The sequence below is a fragment of the Salvelinus fontinalis genome, chromosome 18 (assembly GCF_029448725.1).
Source record: "Salvelinus fontinalis isolate EN_2023a chromosome 18, ASM2944872v1, whole genome shotgun sequence".
NCBI classification, from domain to species: domain Eukaryota; kingdom Metazoa; phylum Chordata; class Actinopteri; order Salmoniformes; family Salmonidae; genus Salvelinus; species Salvelinus fontinalis.
The window spans coordinates 57275244-57288074 of NC_074682.1; the positions used below are offsets into that span (position 1 = coordinate 57275244).

Here is a 12831-nt window from a genome sequence, read left to right on the forward strand (position 1 = left end):
ACTAGACCAGGGCGAAGTCCCAATGTATCTCTCCTTCCTCCCTAAGTTTGCAGTTGTTAACTTTTCCTTCACTGATTTGAAAGGAAATAACTGGTATAAAAAAAATATGGTGTAATGTCCCACTAACCCATGCCTCCACCAATCCAGTGCTTTTTAGATGTTTTGTGAAGTAGTGACTTGAGTGCACACTTCAGGAGAAATTAGATGTTATTGGGACGCACCTACTACTATAATAGATAGGGACTGACTGTTAAGTATGTTGAGATACTCGATCGATTTAATTGATAGATTTCTATTGGCCTTCAAGAGGAAATTCTAGCAAAACTTGAGCTAGACTATTACTAAAATGTACAGCACTAGCATACGTGACGTAGAGTTTCAAGGTCATGTCCTCCTGTCTGTTCCCAGGTGGGCATCCTGAACCGTCTGAGTGAGGAGAACGCCGACGAGTTTAACTTTGTGCGTTCCTACGAGTGTTTCCAACACAAAGGTCACACCTGCCTGGTGTTTGAGATGCTGGAGCAGAACCTGTACGACTTCCTGAAGCACAGCAAGTTCAGCCCCCTGCCACTACAACACATCAGACCCATACTGCAACAGGTGACAATACAATACAACTTTATTGATACAGAGACAATGTGACAATTACCTGGTGTTTATTCTGAATGAGTCATTTGTTACGTATTTAACCGGTTACCTGACTATTACCTCACCATACATTGTAATCAAATAACTCTCCAAAACAATACAATTTGCATGTTACTTTACTTGATCTGTGTGTCAGCGTTAATGTGTGTTTGTGTCTTTAAATTGTCATTAAAGTCTTAGTAAAATGTTCCTTGAAAAGAGTAACCCTTTAGTGTCCATAGCTGTTTAACCCTTTAGTGTCCACAGCTGGCACACAGCTGTTTAACCCTTTAGTGTCCATAGCTGGCACACCGCTGTTTAACCCTTTAGTGTCCATAGCTGGCACACAGCTGTTTAACCCTTTAGTGTCCATAGCTGGCACACAGCTGTTTAACCCTTTAGTGTCCATAGCTGGCACACAGCTGTTTAACCCTTTAGTGTCCATAGCTGGCACACAGCTGTTTAACCCTTTAGTGTCCATAGCTGGCACACAGCTGTTTAACCCTTCAGTGTTACATCTATTTCCCCACCAGGTGGCGACGGCGCTGATGAAGTTGAAGTCTCTGGGTCTGATCCATGCTGACCTGAAGCCAGAGAACATCATGCTGGTGGATCCTCTCAGACAGCCCTACAGGGTCAAGGTCATCGACTTCGGCTCAGCCTCACACGTCTCCAAGGCTGTCTGCTCAACGTACCTGCAGTCACGATACTACAGGTAGATTCACCTGTTTTTACACCTCATATTGGGGTTTTCTTTACAGGTGTGTGAGAGATACAGCATGTTTGCATCAGTGAGTAGTAGCTGGTACAGGTATATCTAACATGATGACTGGTACAGGTGTATTTAACATGATGACTGGTACAGGTATATCTAACATGATGACTGGTACAGGTATATATAACATGATGACTGGTACAGGTATATCTAACATGATGACTGGTACAGGTATATTTAACATGATGACTGGTACAGGTGTATTTAACATGATGACTGGTACAGGTGTATTTAACATGATGACTGGTACAGGTATATTTAACATGATGACTGGTACAGGTATATCTAACATGATGACTGGTACAGGTATATCTAACATGATGACTGGTACAGGTATATCTAACATGATGACTGGTACAGGTGTATCTAACATGATGACTGGTGCAGGTGTATCTAACATGATGACTGGTACAGGTATATCTAACATGATGACTGGTACAGGTATATATAACATGATGACTGGTACAGGTATATATAACATGATGACTGGTACAGGTATATCTAACATGATGACTGGTACAGGTATATCTAACATGGTGACTGGTACAGGTATATTTAACATGATGACTGGTACAGGTATATCTAACATGATGACTGGTACAGGTGTATCTAACATGATGACTGGTACAGGTGTATATAACATGATGACTGGTACAGGTATATCTAACATGATGACTGGTACAGGTGTAACTAACATGATGACTGGTACAGGTATATCTAACATGATGACTGGTACAGGTATATCTAACATGATGACTGGTACAGGTATATCTAACATGATGACTGGTACAGGTGTATCTAACATGATGACTGGTACAGGTATATCTAACATGATGACTGGTACAGGTATATCTAACATGATGACTGGTACAGGTATATTTAACATGATGACTGGTACAGGTGTAACTAACATGATGACTGGTACAGGTATATCTAACATGATGACTGGTACAGGTATATCTAACATGATGACTGGTACAGGTATATTTAACATGATGACTGGTACAGGTGTATTTAACATGATGACTGGTACAGGTGTATTTAACATGATGACTGGTACAGGTGTATTTAACATGATGACTGGTACAGGTGTATTTAACATGATGACTGGTACAGGTATATTTAACATGATGACTGGTACAGGTATATCTAACATGATGACTGGTACAGGTATATCTAACATGATGACTGGTACAGGTATATTTAACATGATGACTGGTACAGGTATATCTAACATGATGACTGGTACAGGTATATCTAACATGATGACTGGTACAGGTATATTTAACATGATGACTGGTACAGGTATATCTAACATGATGACTGGTACAGGTATATCTAACATGATGACTGGTACAGGTGTATCTAACATGATGACTGGTACAGGTATATTTAACATGATGACTGGTACAGGTATATCTAACATGATGACTGGTACAGGTATATCTAACATGATGACTGGTACAGGTATATTTAACATGATGACTGGTACAGGTGTATATAACATGATGATGACTGGTACAGGTGTATCTAACATGATGACTGGTACAGGTATATTTAACATGATGACTGGTACAGGTGTATTTAACATGATGACTGGTACAGGTGTATTTAACATGATGACTGGTACAGGTATATTTAACATGATGACTGGTACAGGTGTATTTAACATGATGACTGGTACAGGTGTATTTAACATGATGACTGGTACAGGTGTATCTAACATGATGACTGGTACAGGTATATTTAACATGATGACTGGTACAGGTATATCTAACATGATGACTGGTACAGGTGTATCTAACATGATGACTGGTACAGGTATATTTAACATGATGACTGGTACAGGTATATCTAACATGATGACTGGTACAGGTATATCTAACATGATGACTGGTACAGGTATATTTAACATGATGACTGGTACAGGTGTATATAACATGATGACTGGTACAGGTGTATCTAACATGATGACTGGTACAGGTATATTTAACATGATGACTGGTACAGGTATATCTAACATGATGACTGGTACAGGTATATCTAACATGATGACTGGTACAGGTATATCTAACATGATGACTGGTACAGGTATATTTAACATGATGACTGGTACAGGTGTATATAACATGATGACTGGTACAGGTGTATCTAACATGATGACTGGTACAGGTATATTTAACATGATGACTGGTACAGGTATATCTAACATGATGACTGGTACAGTTATATCTAACATGATGACTGGTACAGGTATATCTAACATGATGACTGGTACAGGTATATCTAACATGATGACTGGTACAGGTATATTTAACATGATGACTGGTACAGGTGTATCTAACATGATGACTGGTACAGGTATATCTAACATGATGACTGGTACAGGTATATCTAACATGATGACTGGTACAGGTATATCTAACATGATGACTGGTACAGGTGTATATAACATGATGACTGGTACAGGTGTATTTAACATGATGACTGGTACAGGTATATTTAACATGATGACTGGTACAGGTATATCTAACATGATGACTGGTACAGGTGTATCTAACATGATGACTGGTACAGGTATATTTAACATGATGACTGGTACAGGTGTATCTAACATGATGACTGGTACAGGTATATCTAACATGATGACTGGTACAGGTGTATATAACATGATGACTGGTACAGGTATATCTAACATGATGACTGGTACAGGTATATCTAACATGATGACTGGTACAGGTATATCTAACATGATGACTGGTACAGGTGTATCTAACATGATGACTGGTACAGGTATATCTAACATGATGACTGGTACAGGTATATCTAACATGATGACTGGTACAGGTATATCTAACATGATGACTGGTACAGGTATATCTAACATGATGACTGGTACAGGTGTAACTAACATGATGACTGGTACAGGTATATCTAACATGATGACTGGTACAGGTATATCTAACATGATGACTGGTACAGGTGTAACTAACATGATGACTGGTACAGGTGTATATAACATGATGACTGGTACAGGTGTATTTAACATGATGACTGCTACAGGTATATCTAACATGATGACTGGTACAGGTGTAACTAACATGATGACTGGTACAGGTGTATTTAACATGATGACTGGTACAGGTATATCTAACATGATGACTGGTACAGGTATATCTAACATGATGACTGGTACAGGTGTATATAACATGATGACTGGTACAGGTATATCTAACATGATGACTGGTACAGGTGTAACTAACATGATGACTGGTACAGGTGTATATAACATGATGACTGGTACAGGTGTAACTAACATGATGACTGGTACAGGTGTATCTAACATGATGACTGGTACAGGTATATCTAACATGATGACTGGTACAGGTGTATATAACATGATGACTGGTACAGGTGTATTTAACATGATGACTGGTACAGGTATATCTAACATGATGACTGGTACAGGTGTAACTAACATGATGACTGGTACAGGTATATCTAACATGATGACTGGTACAGGTATATCTAACATGATGACTGGTACAGGTGTAACTAACATGATGACTGGTACAGGTGTATATAACATGATGACTGGTACAGGTGTATTTAACATGATGACTGCTACAGGTATATCTAACATGATGACTGGTACAGGTGTAACTAACATGATGACTGGTACAGGTGTATTTAACATGATGACTGGTACAGGTATATCTAACATGATGACTGGTACAGGTATATCTAACATGATGACTGGTACAGGTGTAACTAACATGATGACTGGTACAGGTGTATATAACATGATGACTGGTACAGGTGTATTTAACATGATGACTGCTACAGGTATATCTAACATGATGACTGGTACAGGTATATTTAACATGATGACTGGTACAGGTATATTTAACATGATGACTGGTACAGGTATATCTAACATGATGACTGGTACAGGTATATTTAACATGATGACTGGTACAGGTATATCTAACATGATGACTGGTACAGGTGTATATAACATGATGACTGGTACAGGTATATCTAACATGATGACTGGTACAGGTGTATATAACATGATGACTGGTACAGGTGTATCTAACATGATGACTGGTACAGGTGTATCTAACATGATGACTGGTACAGGTGTATATAACATGATGACTGGTACAGGTGTATCTAACATGGTGACTGGTACAGGTGTATCTAACATGGTGACTGGTACAGGTATATCTAACATGATGACTGGTACAGGTGTATTTAACATGATGACTGGTACAGGTATATCTAACATGATGACTGGTACAGGTATATCTAACATGATGACTGGTACAGGTGTATCTAACATGATGACTGGTACAGGTATATCTAACATGATGACTGGTACAGGTATATATAACATGATGACTGGTACAGGTATATTTAACATGATGACTGGTACAGGTGTATCTAACATGATGACTGGTACAGGTATATCTAACATGATGACTGGTACAGGTATATATAACATGATGACTGGTACAGGTATATTTAACATGATGACTGGTACAGGTATATCTAACATGATGACTGGTACAGGTGTATATAACATGATGACTGGTACAGGTATATTTAACATGATGACTGGTACAGGTGTATCTAACATGATGACTGGTACAGGTGTATTTAACATGATGACTGGTACAGGTGTATTTAACATGATGACTGGTACAGGTATATCTAACATGATGACTGGTACAGGTATATCTAACATGATGACTGGTACAGGTGTATCTAACATGATGACTGGTACAGGTGTATATAACATGATGACTGGTACAGGTGTATCTAACATGGTGACTGGTACAGGTGTATCTAACATGGTGACTGGTACAGGTATATCTAACATGATGACTGGTACAGGTATATTTAACATGATGACTGGTACAGGTGTATCTAACATGATGACTGGTACAGGTGTATCTAACATGATGACTGGTACAGGTATATACACTGCTCAAAAAAATAAAGGGAACACTTAAACAACTCAATGTAACTCCAAGTCAGTCACACTTCTGTGAAATCAAACTGTCCACTTAGGAAGCAACACTGATTGACAATAAATTTCACATGCTGTTGTGCAAATGGAATAGACAAAAGGTGGAAATTATAGGCAATTAGCAAGACACCCTCCAAAACAGGAGTGATTCTGCAGGTGGTGACCACAGACCACTTCTCAGTTCCTATGCTTCCTGGCTGATGTTTTGGTCACTTTTGAATGATGGCGGTGCTCTCACTCTAGTGGTAGCATGAGACGGAGTCTACAACCCACACAAGTGGCTCAGGTAGTGCAGTTCATCCAGGATGGCACATCAATGCGAGCTGTGGCAAAAAGGTTTGCTGTGTCTGTCAGCGTAGTGTCCAGAGCATGCAGGCGCTACCAGGAGACAGGCCAGTACATCAAGAGACGTGGAGGAGGCCGTAGGAGGGCAACAACCCAGCAGCAGGACCGCTACCCCCGCCTTTGTGCAAGGAGGTGCACTGCCAGCGCCCTGCAAAATGACCTCCAGCAGGCCACAAATTTGCACAAATTGTCAATCAGTGTTGCTTCCTAAGTGGACAGTTTGATTTCACAGAAGTGTGATTGACTTGGAGTTACATTGTGTTGTTTAAGTGTTCCCTTTATTTTTTTGAGCAGTGTATAACATGATGACTGGTACAGGTATATCTACAAGTAAGTAATTCCATCCACAGGTGAGAATCTGAGACTTCGGAGAAAAAACAAGCGCTTATTTCACATCAGTAGAACACTTTCCCAATGTACTGCTTACTACTAAGTGTGCGAGCATGTTATCATGTGTTGTTGTTGACGTGTTATTGTTTTCTCAGGGCTCCAGAGATCATCCTGGGTCTGCCGTTCTGTGAGGCTATAGATATGTGGTCTCTAGGCTGCGTTATAGCCGAGCTGTTCCTGGGGTGGCCCCTGTACCCCGGGGCCTCGGAGTACGACCAGGTAGGAACCACACACACACGTCGAGACATGAAAAACATTATTTTTAATCTGAAACTGTTATGATGGATTGTAACATGTCCCCTCCTCCACTAGATCCGGTACATCTCTCAGACCCAGGGTCTGCCTGCAGAGTACCTGCTGAGTGCCGGCACCAAGACAAGCCGCTTCTTCAAGAGAGGACCTGACTCCAGCTACCCCGTCTGGAGAATCAAGGTATCGACTCTTTTCCAGTACACGACACACTGACGTCACGCACGGATGCGCGCCATCACTCTCCTTTTTGGTCAAATAGCTCTTACACAGCCCGGAGGTGTGTTTTGGGTTATTTTCCTGTTGAAAAACTAAATGATAGTCCCACTAAGCGCAAACCAGATGGTATGGCATATCGCTGCAGAATGCTGTGGTAGCCATACTGGTTAAGTGTGCCTTGAATTGTAAATAAATCACCAACAGTGTCACCAGCAAAGCACCATCACACCACCTCCTCCATGCTTCACGGTGGGAACCACACATGCAGAGATCATCCGTTTACCTACTCTGCGTCTCACAAAGACACGGCGGTTGTTACCAAAAATCTCTAATTTGGACTCATCAGACCAAAGGACAGATTTCCACTGGTCTAATCTCTATTGCTTGTGTTTCTTGGCCCAAGCAAGTCTCTTCTTCTTATTGGTGTCCTTTAGAAGTGGTTTCTTTGCAGCAATTCGACCATGAAGGCCTGATTCACACGGTCTCCTCTGAACAGTTGATGTTGAGATGTGTCTGTTACTTGAACTTTGTGAAGCATTTATTTGGGCTGCAATTTCTGAGGCTGGTAACTCTAATGAACTTATCCTCTGCAGCAGAGGGACCTCTGGGTCTTCCTTTCCTGTGGCGGTCCTCATGAGAGCTAGTTTCATCATAGTGCTTGATGGTTTTTGCGAAGAAACTTTCAAAGTTCTAGAAATGTTCCATATTGACTGACCTTCATGTCTTAAAGTAATGATGGACTGTCGTTTCTCTTTGCTTATATGAGCTGGACTTGGTCTTTGCCATAATATGGATTTGGTCTTTTACCAAATAGGGCTATCTTTTGTATACCACCACTACCTTGTCACAACACAACTGATTGGCTCAAACGCATTAACGCATTAAAGAAATTCCACAAATTAACTTTTAACAAGGCACAACTGTTTATTAAAATGCATTCCAGGTGACTACTGGTTGAGAGAATGCCAAGAGTGTGTAAAGCTGTCATCAAGGCAAAGAGTGGCTACTTTAAAGAATCTCAAAAAAAATAAAATAAAATATATATATATATATACCCCTCTGGATGGTCAAGGTATTACAGTACACCTGACTCTATCTATCCTCTCTGGATGATCAAGGTATTACAGTACACCTGACTCCATCTATCCTCTCTGGATGATCAAGGTATTACAGTACACCTGACTCCATCTATTCTCTCTGGATGATCAAGGTATTACAGTGCACCTGACTCTATCTATCCTCTCTGGATGGTCAAGGTGGTAATTACAGTACACCTGACTCTATCTATCCTCTCTGGATGGTCAAGGTGGTAATTACAGTACACCTGACTCTATCTATCCTCTCTGGATGGTCAAGGTGGTAATTACAGTACACCTGACTCTATCTATCCTCTCTGGATGGTCAAGGTGGTAATTACAGTACACCTGACTCTATCTATCCTCTCTGGATGGTCAAGGTGGTAATTACAGTACACCTGACTCTATCTATCCTCTCTGGATGGTCAAGGTGGTAATTACAGTACACCTGACTCTATCTATCCTCTCTGGATGATCAAGGTATTACAGTACACCTGACTCCATCTATCCTCTCTGGATGATCAAGGTATTACAGTGCACCTGAATCCATCTATCCCCTCAACAGTAGTGAACTATATTGGGAATAGGTTTCCATTTTGGACGATCACCTAGTTGTTCCTGCCAGAATCAGCATATGGATCTCAACACACTGCTGTGAACAGGGCTTTCAGTGGGGTGCATGTGCAGATAGAAACGTACGTTTTTCCTAGGCACTTCCTTTATTAGTTTTATTAATAAATATTTTGGTGATAACAACAAGTGTAACATTCCTGATGTGTCTGTTCAACAGGCCCCTTCGGACCACGAGGCTGAGATGGGTATCAAGTCGAAGGAGGCCCGTAAATACATCTTCAACTGTCTGGACGACATGATACAGGTCGGTTCGCTCTATGACGTCATCTAGTATGTCACATTTATGTTTATAAACCCCCTTTTTACATCCGCCATTTTGTTTTACTTAACCTTTATTTAACCAGGTTAGTCTCGTTGAGATGGAAAAAAAAGATATATATATATATATATGGGGGTTTTTTTTCACGAGAAACTTAAGGGGTGTACTAGAAAGCAGGTCTGAGGAGTTGGTGAGGTAACTTTGGTCAACTGACTTTCAACTCGGGATAACCGATATCAGGAAAGTGGCTCAGCTTTTAGCTAGGTTAATTTCCATTAGCAACGTATCCTTCAGAACTAAGATTCCATCAGATTCCATCCCTGGCGTAAAGATTCATCCCCTTCAAGAAAGATGAAATATTTTTACATATTTAATTCATCAAATGTTTTTTGTTAATTTTTTGGGTGTAAATTTTTTTGTTTTTGTAATTATATTAAAATACCATTTACTAATGATGGGATGCATTTGAAAGTTCAGGAAAACATTTATGTGATTTTATAAAATGATTTTATTGATATGAGACGAGGAAAAAGGTGCTGCGTGCATCGATAAGCACAGCAAAGACGGCGTTAATGATAAAGTAATAAAATGAAGACTACACTTTTAAAAGCCTAGTTCACAACCAGCTGAGTTTGCAAGAATTAAAACGTGGTACCGACTCGCCGATGGTTCAGCGTTGTCGCAGTGAAGAGTTGGCCTTCACGCGCAGTTAAAAGACAACCGATATCCACCGTCGTGGTACGGATGAAGCCTGAGCTGCAATGTGAAGCTAACTGAAGCTGGCTAGCTTTATAAAAGCCTGACTAGATCTAGCTTGCTTCGTAGTATACCACAGGACTATTATTTTGGAAACAAAGTTGTCACAAAGTGCTTTACCGATACCCAGCCGAAAACACCAACGAGCACGCAATGCAGAGGCACACACAGTGCCTAAAAGGCAAGAAATTAAGAAGAAACCTAGAGAGGAACCAGGCTCCGAGGGGTGGCCAGTCCTCTTCTGGCTGTACCGGGTAGAGAGGAACCAGGCTCAGAGGGGTGGCCAGTTCTCTTCTGGCTGTACCGGGTCGAGAGGAACCAGGCTCCGAGGGGTGGCCAGTTCTCTTCTGGCTGTACCGGGTCGAGAGGAACCAGGCTCCGAGGGGTGGCCAGTCCTCTTCTGGCTGTACTGGGTAGAGAGGAACAAGGCTCCGAGGGGTGGCCAGTCCTCTTCTGGCTGTACCGGGTAGAGAGGAACCAGGCTCCGAGGGGTGGCCAGTCCTCTTCTGGCTGTACTGGGTAGAGAGGAACCAGGCTCCGAGGGGTGGCCAGTCCTCTTCTGGCTGTACCGGGTAGAGAGGAACCAGGCTCCGAGGGGTGGCCAGTCCTCTTCTGGCTGTACCGGGTAGAGAGGAACCAGGCTCAGAGGGGTGACCAGTTCGGGTAGAGAGGAACCAGGCTCCGAGGGGTGGCCAGTCCTCTTCTGGCTGTACCGGGTAGAGAGGAACCAGGCTCCGAGGGGTGGCCAGTCCTCTTCTGGCTGTACCGGGTAAAGAGGAACCAGGCTCCGAGGGGTGGCCAGTCCTTTTCTGGCTGTACCGGGTAGAGAGGAACCAGGCTCCGAGGGGTGGCCAGTCCTCTTCTGGCTGTACTGGGTAGAGAGGAACCAGGCTCCGAGGGGTGGCCAGTCCTCTTCTGGCTGTACCGGGTAGAGAGGAACCAGGCTCCGAGGGGTGGCCAGTCCTCTTCTGGCTGTACCGGGTGGAGAGGAACCAGGCTCTGATGGGTGGCCAGTCCTCTTCTATACTATACATTCTACAGTAACCCCTTAAGAGGCAGTTATGTTGCGTTTACATTTGACCATTGTAGTCATGTTGCAATAATGTGCAATATGTAACTTTTTCGGGGAGACCCAATTCACATAGAAATGGCAGTTATAGATCTGTCATTCTCATTAAAATCAAGTCTAAGAAGCAGTATATCTGTTCTATGTGTGCTAATTCTATGCTTCCCATTCTTAAATTTAGTTAAAAAAAATGTTTACTATTGGTTTTGTACACCAGCTTCAAACAGCAATAGTTTGAATTATTAATAATAATTTTAAAACCATAAAAATATTCCACCATATCGAATTAACAAATTGTCTGTATTTATAAAATTGTACAGACATCTCATGTTTCCATCAGCCCGGTCGTGACGTTTTTCACGCGTCAGGTAAATTAATCCACATGAAATGGTTGGGATGGAAACGTGAAGTCGAAACGTAACTCAATAAAGAAGCTATCATACAAAGTCGCTGCTAGTAAGTCAAGGCGCGTGTTTTTAGTGCAAGAAATGTACCGGTAAGTACATCGGTAGGGTGTTTTGCTGGGATTAATCGAGATACTCTGTGATCAGAGGGCAAAGATGTCGCCCTGGATGACTGACGGGGGAAGCCACTGCACAGCCATCTTGGTACTCCTCCATGTAAAAAAGATTCTGGAAGCTATCGAAATGCGATTATTGTCTACATTCGTTTTTTCATTTGTTTATTTATAACTGAGCAATCTGGGGAGGGGGGGGGGGGGGGCTTGGTCAGTGAGGGGACCAAGAACCCGATGGTCACTCTGACAGAGCACCAGAGTTCCTCTGTGGAGATGGGAGAACCTTCCAGAAGTACAACCATCTCTGCAGCACTCCACCAGACGGAAGCCACTCCTCAGTAAAAGGGACATGACAGCCCGCTTGGAGTTTGACAAAAGGCACCTAAAGGAGTCAGACCATGAGAAACAAGATTCTCTGGTCTGATTAAAGATTGAACTCTTTGGCCTGAATGCCAAGCGTCACGTCTGGAGGAAACCTGGCACCATCTCTACGGTGAAGCATGGTGGTGGCAGCATCATGCTGTAGGGATGTTTTTCAACTGAAGGGACTGAGAGACAAGTCAGGATCGAGGGAAAGATGAACTGAGCAAAGTACAGAGAGATCCTTGATGAAAACCTGCTCCAGAGTGCTCAGGACCTAAGACTGGGGTGAAGGTTCACCTTCCAATAGGACATGTTTTCAAACATTTATACAGTTTTTTGCCTTGTCATGATGGGGTATTATGTGTAGATTGATGAGGGGGAAAAACGATTTAATCTTTTAAAAAAATAAACAAATTATTTCTGAACATTTAGGCAAGTTTGCTGGCTAATTCATTGATTCTGCTTTTCCTCTACTCCTTCTCCCCAAATCCTAACTTTAACAATTAGATAATATTAAACTG

General features: G+C 41.9%; 1 protein-coding gene across 4 annotated transcripts in view; it reads left to right on the forward strand.

Moving 5' to 3' along the window:
• The window catches only part of LOC129815782 (homeodomain-interacting protein kinase 1-like), a 61169-nt gene that overhangs the window by 14965 nt on the left and 33373 nt on the right, over positions 1-12831 (forward strand). For all 4 annotated transcript variants that reach the window (XM_055869898.1, XM_055869899.1, XM_055869900.1 and 1 more), the window contains exons 3-7: positions 409-600; positions 1161-1342; positions 7268-7391; positions 7485-7604; positions 9507-9593. In XM_055869898.1, the coding sequence (XP_055725873.1) occupies positions 409-600; positions 1161-1342; positions 7268-7391; positions 7485-7604; positions 9507-9593 (705 nt within the window). The remainder of the gene's footprint in view (positions 1-408; positions 601-1160; positions 1343-7267; positions 7392-7484; positions 7605-9506; positions 9594-12831) is intronic.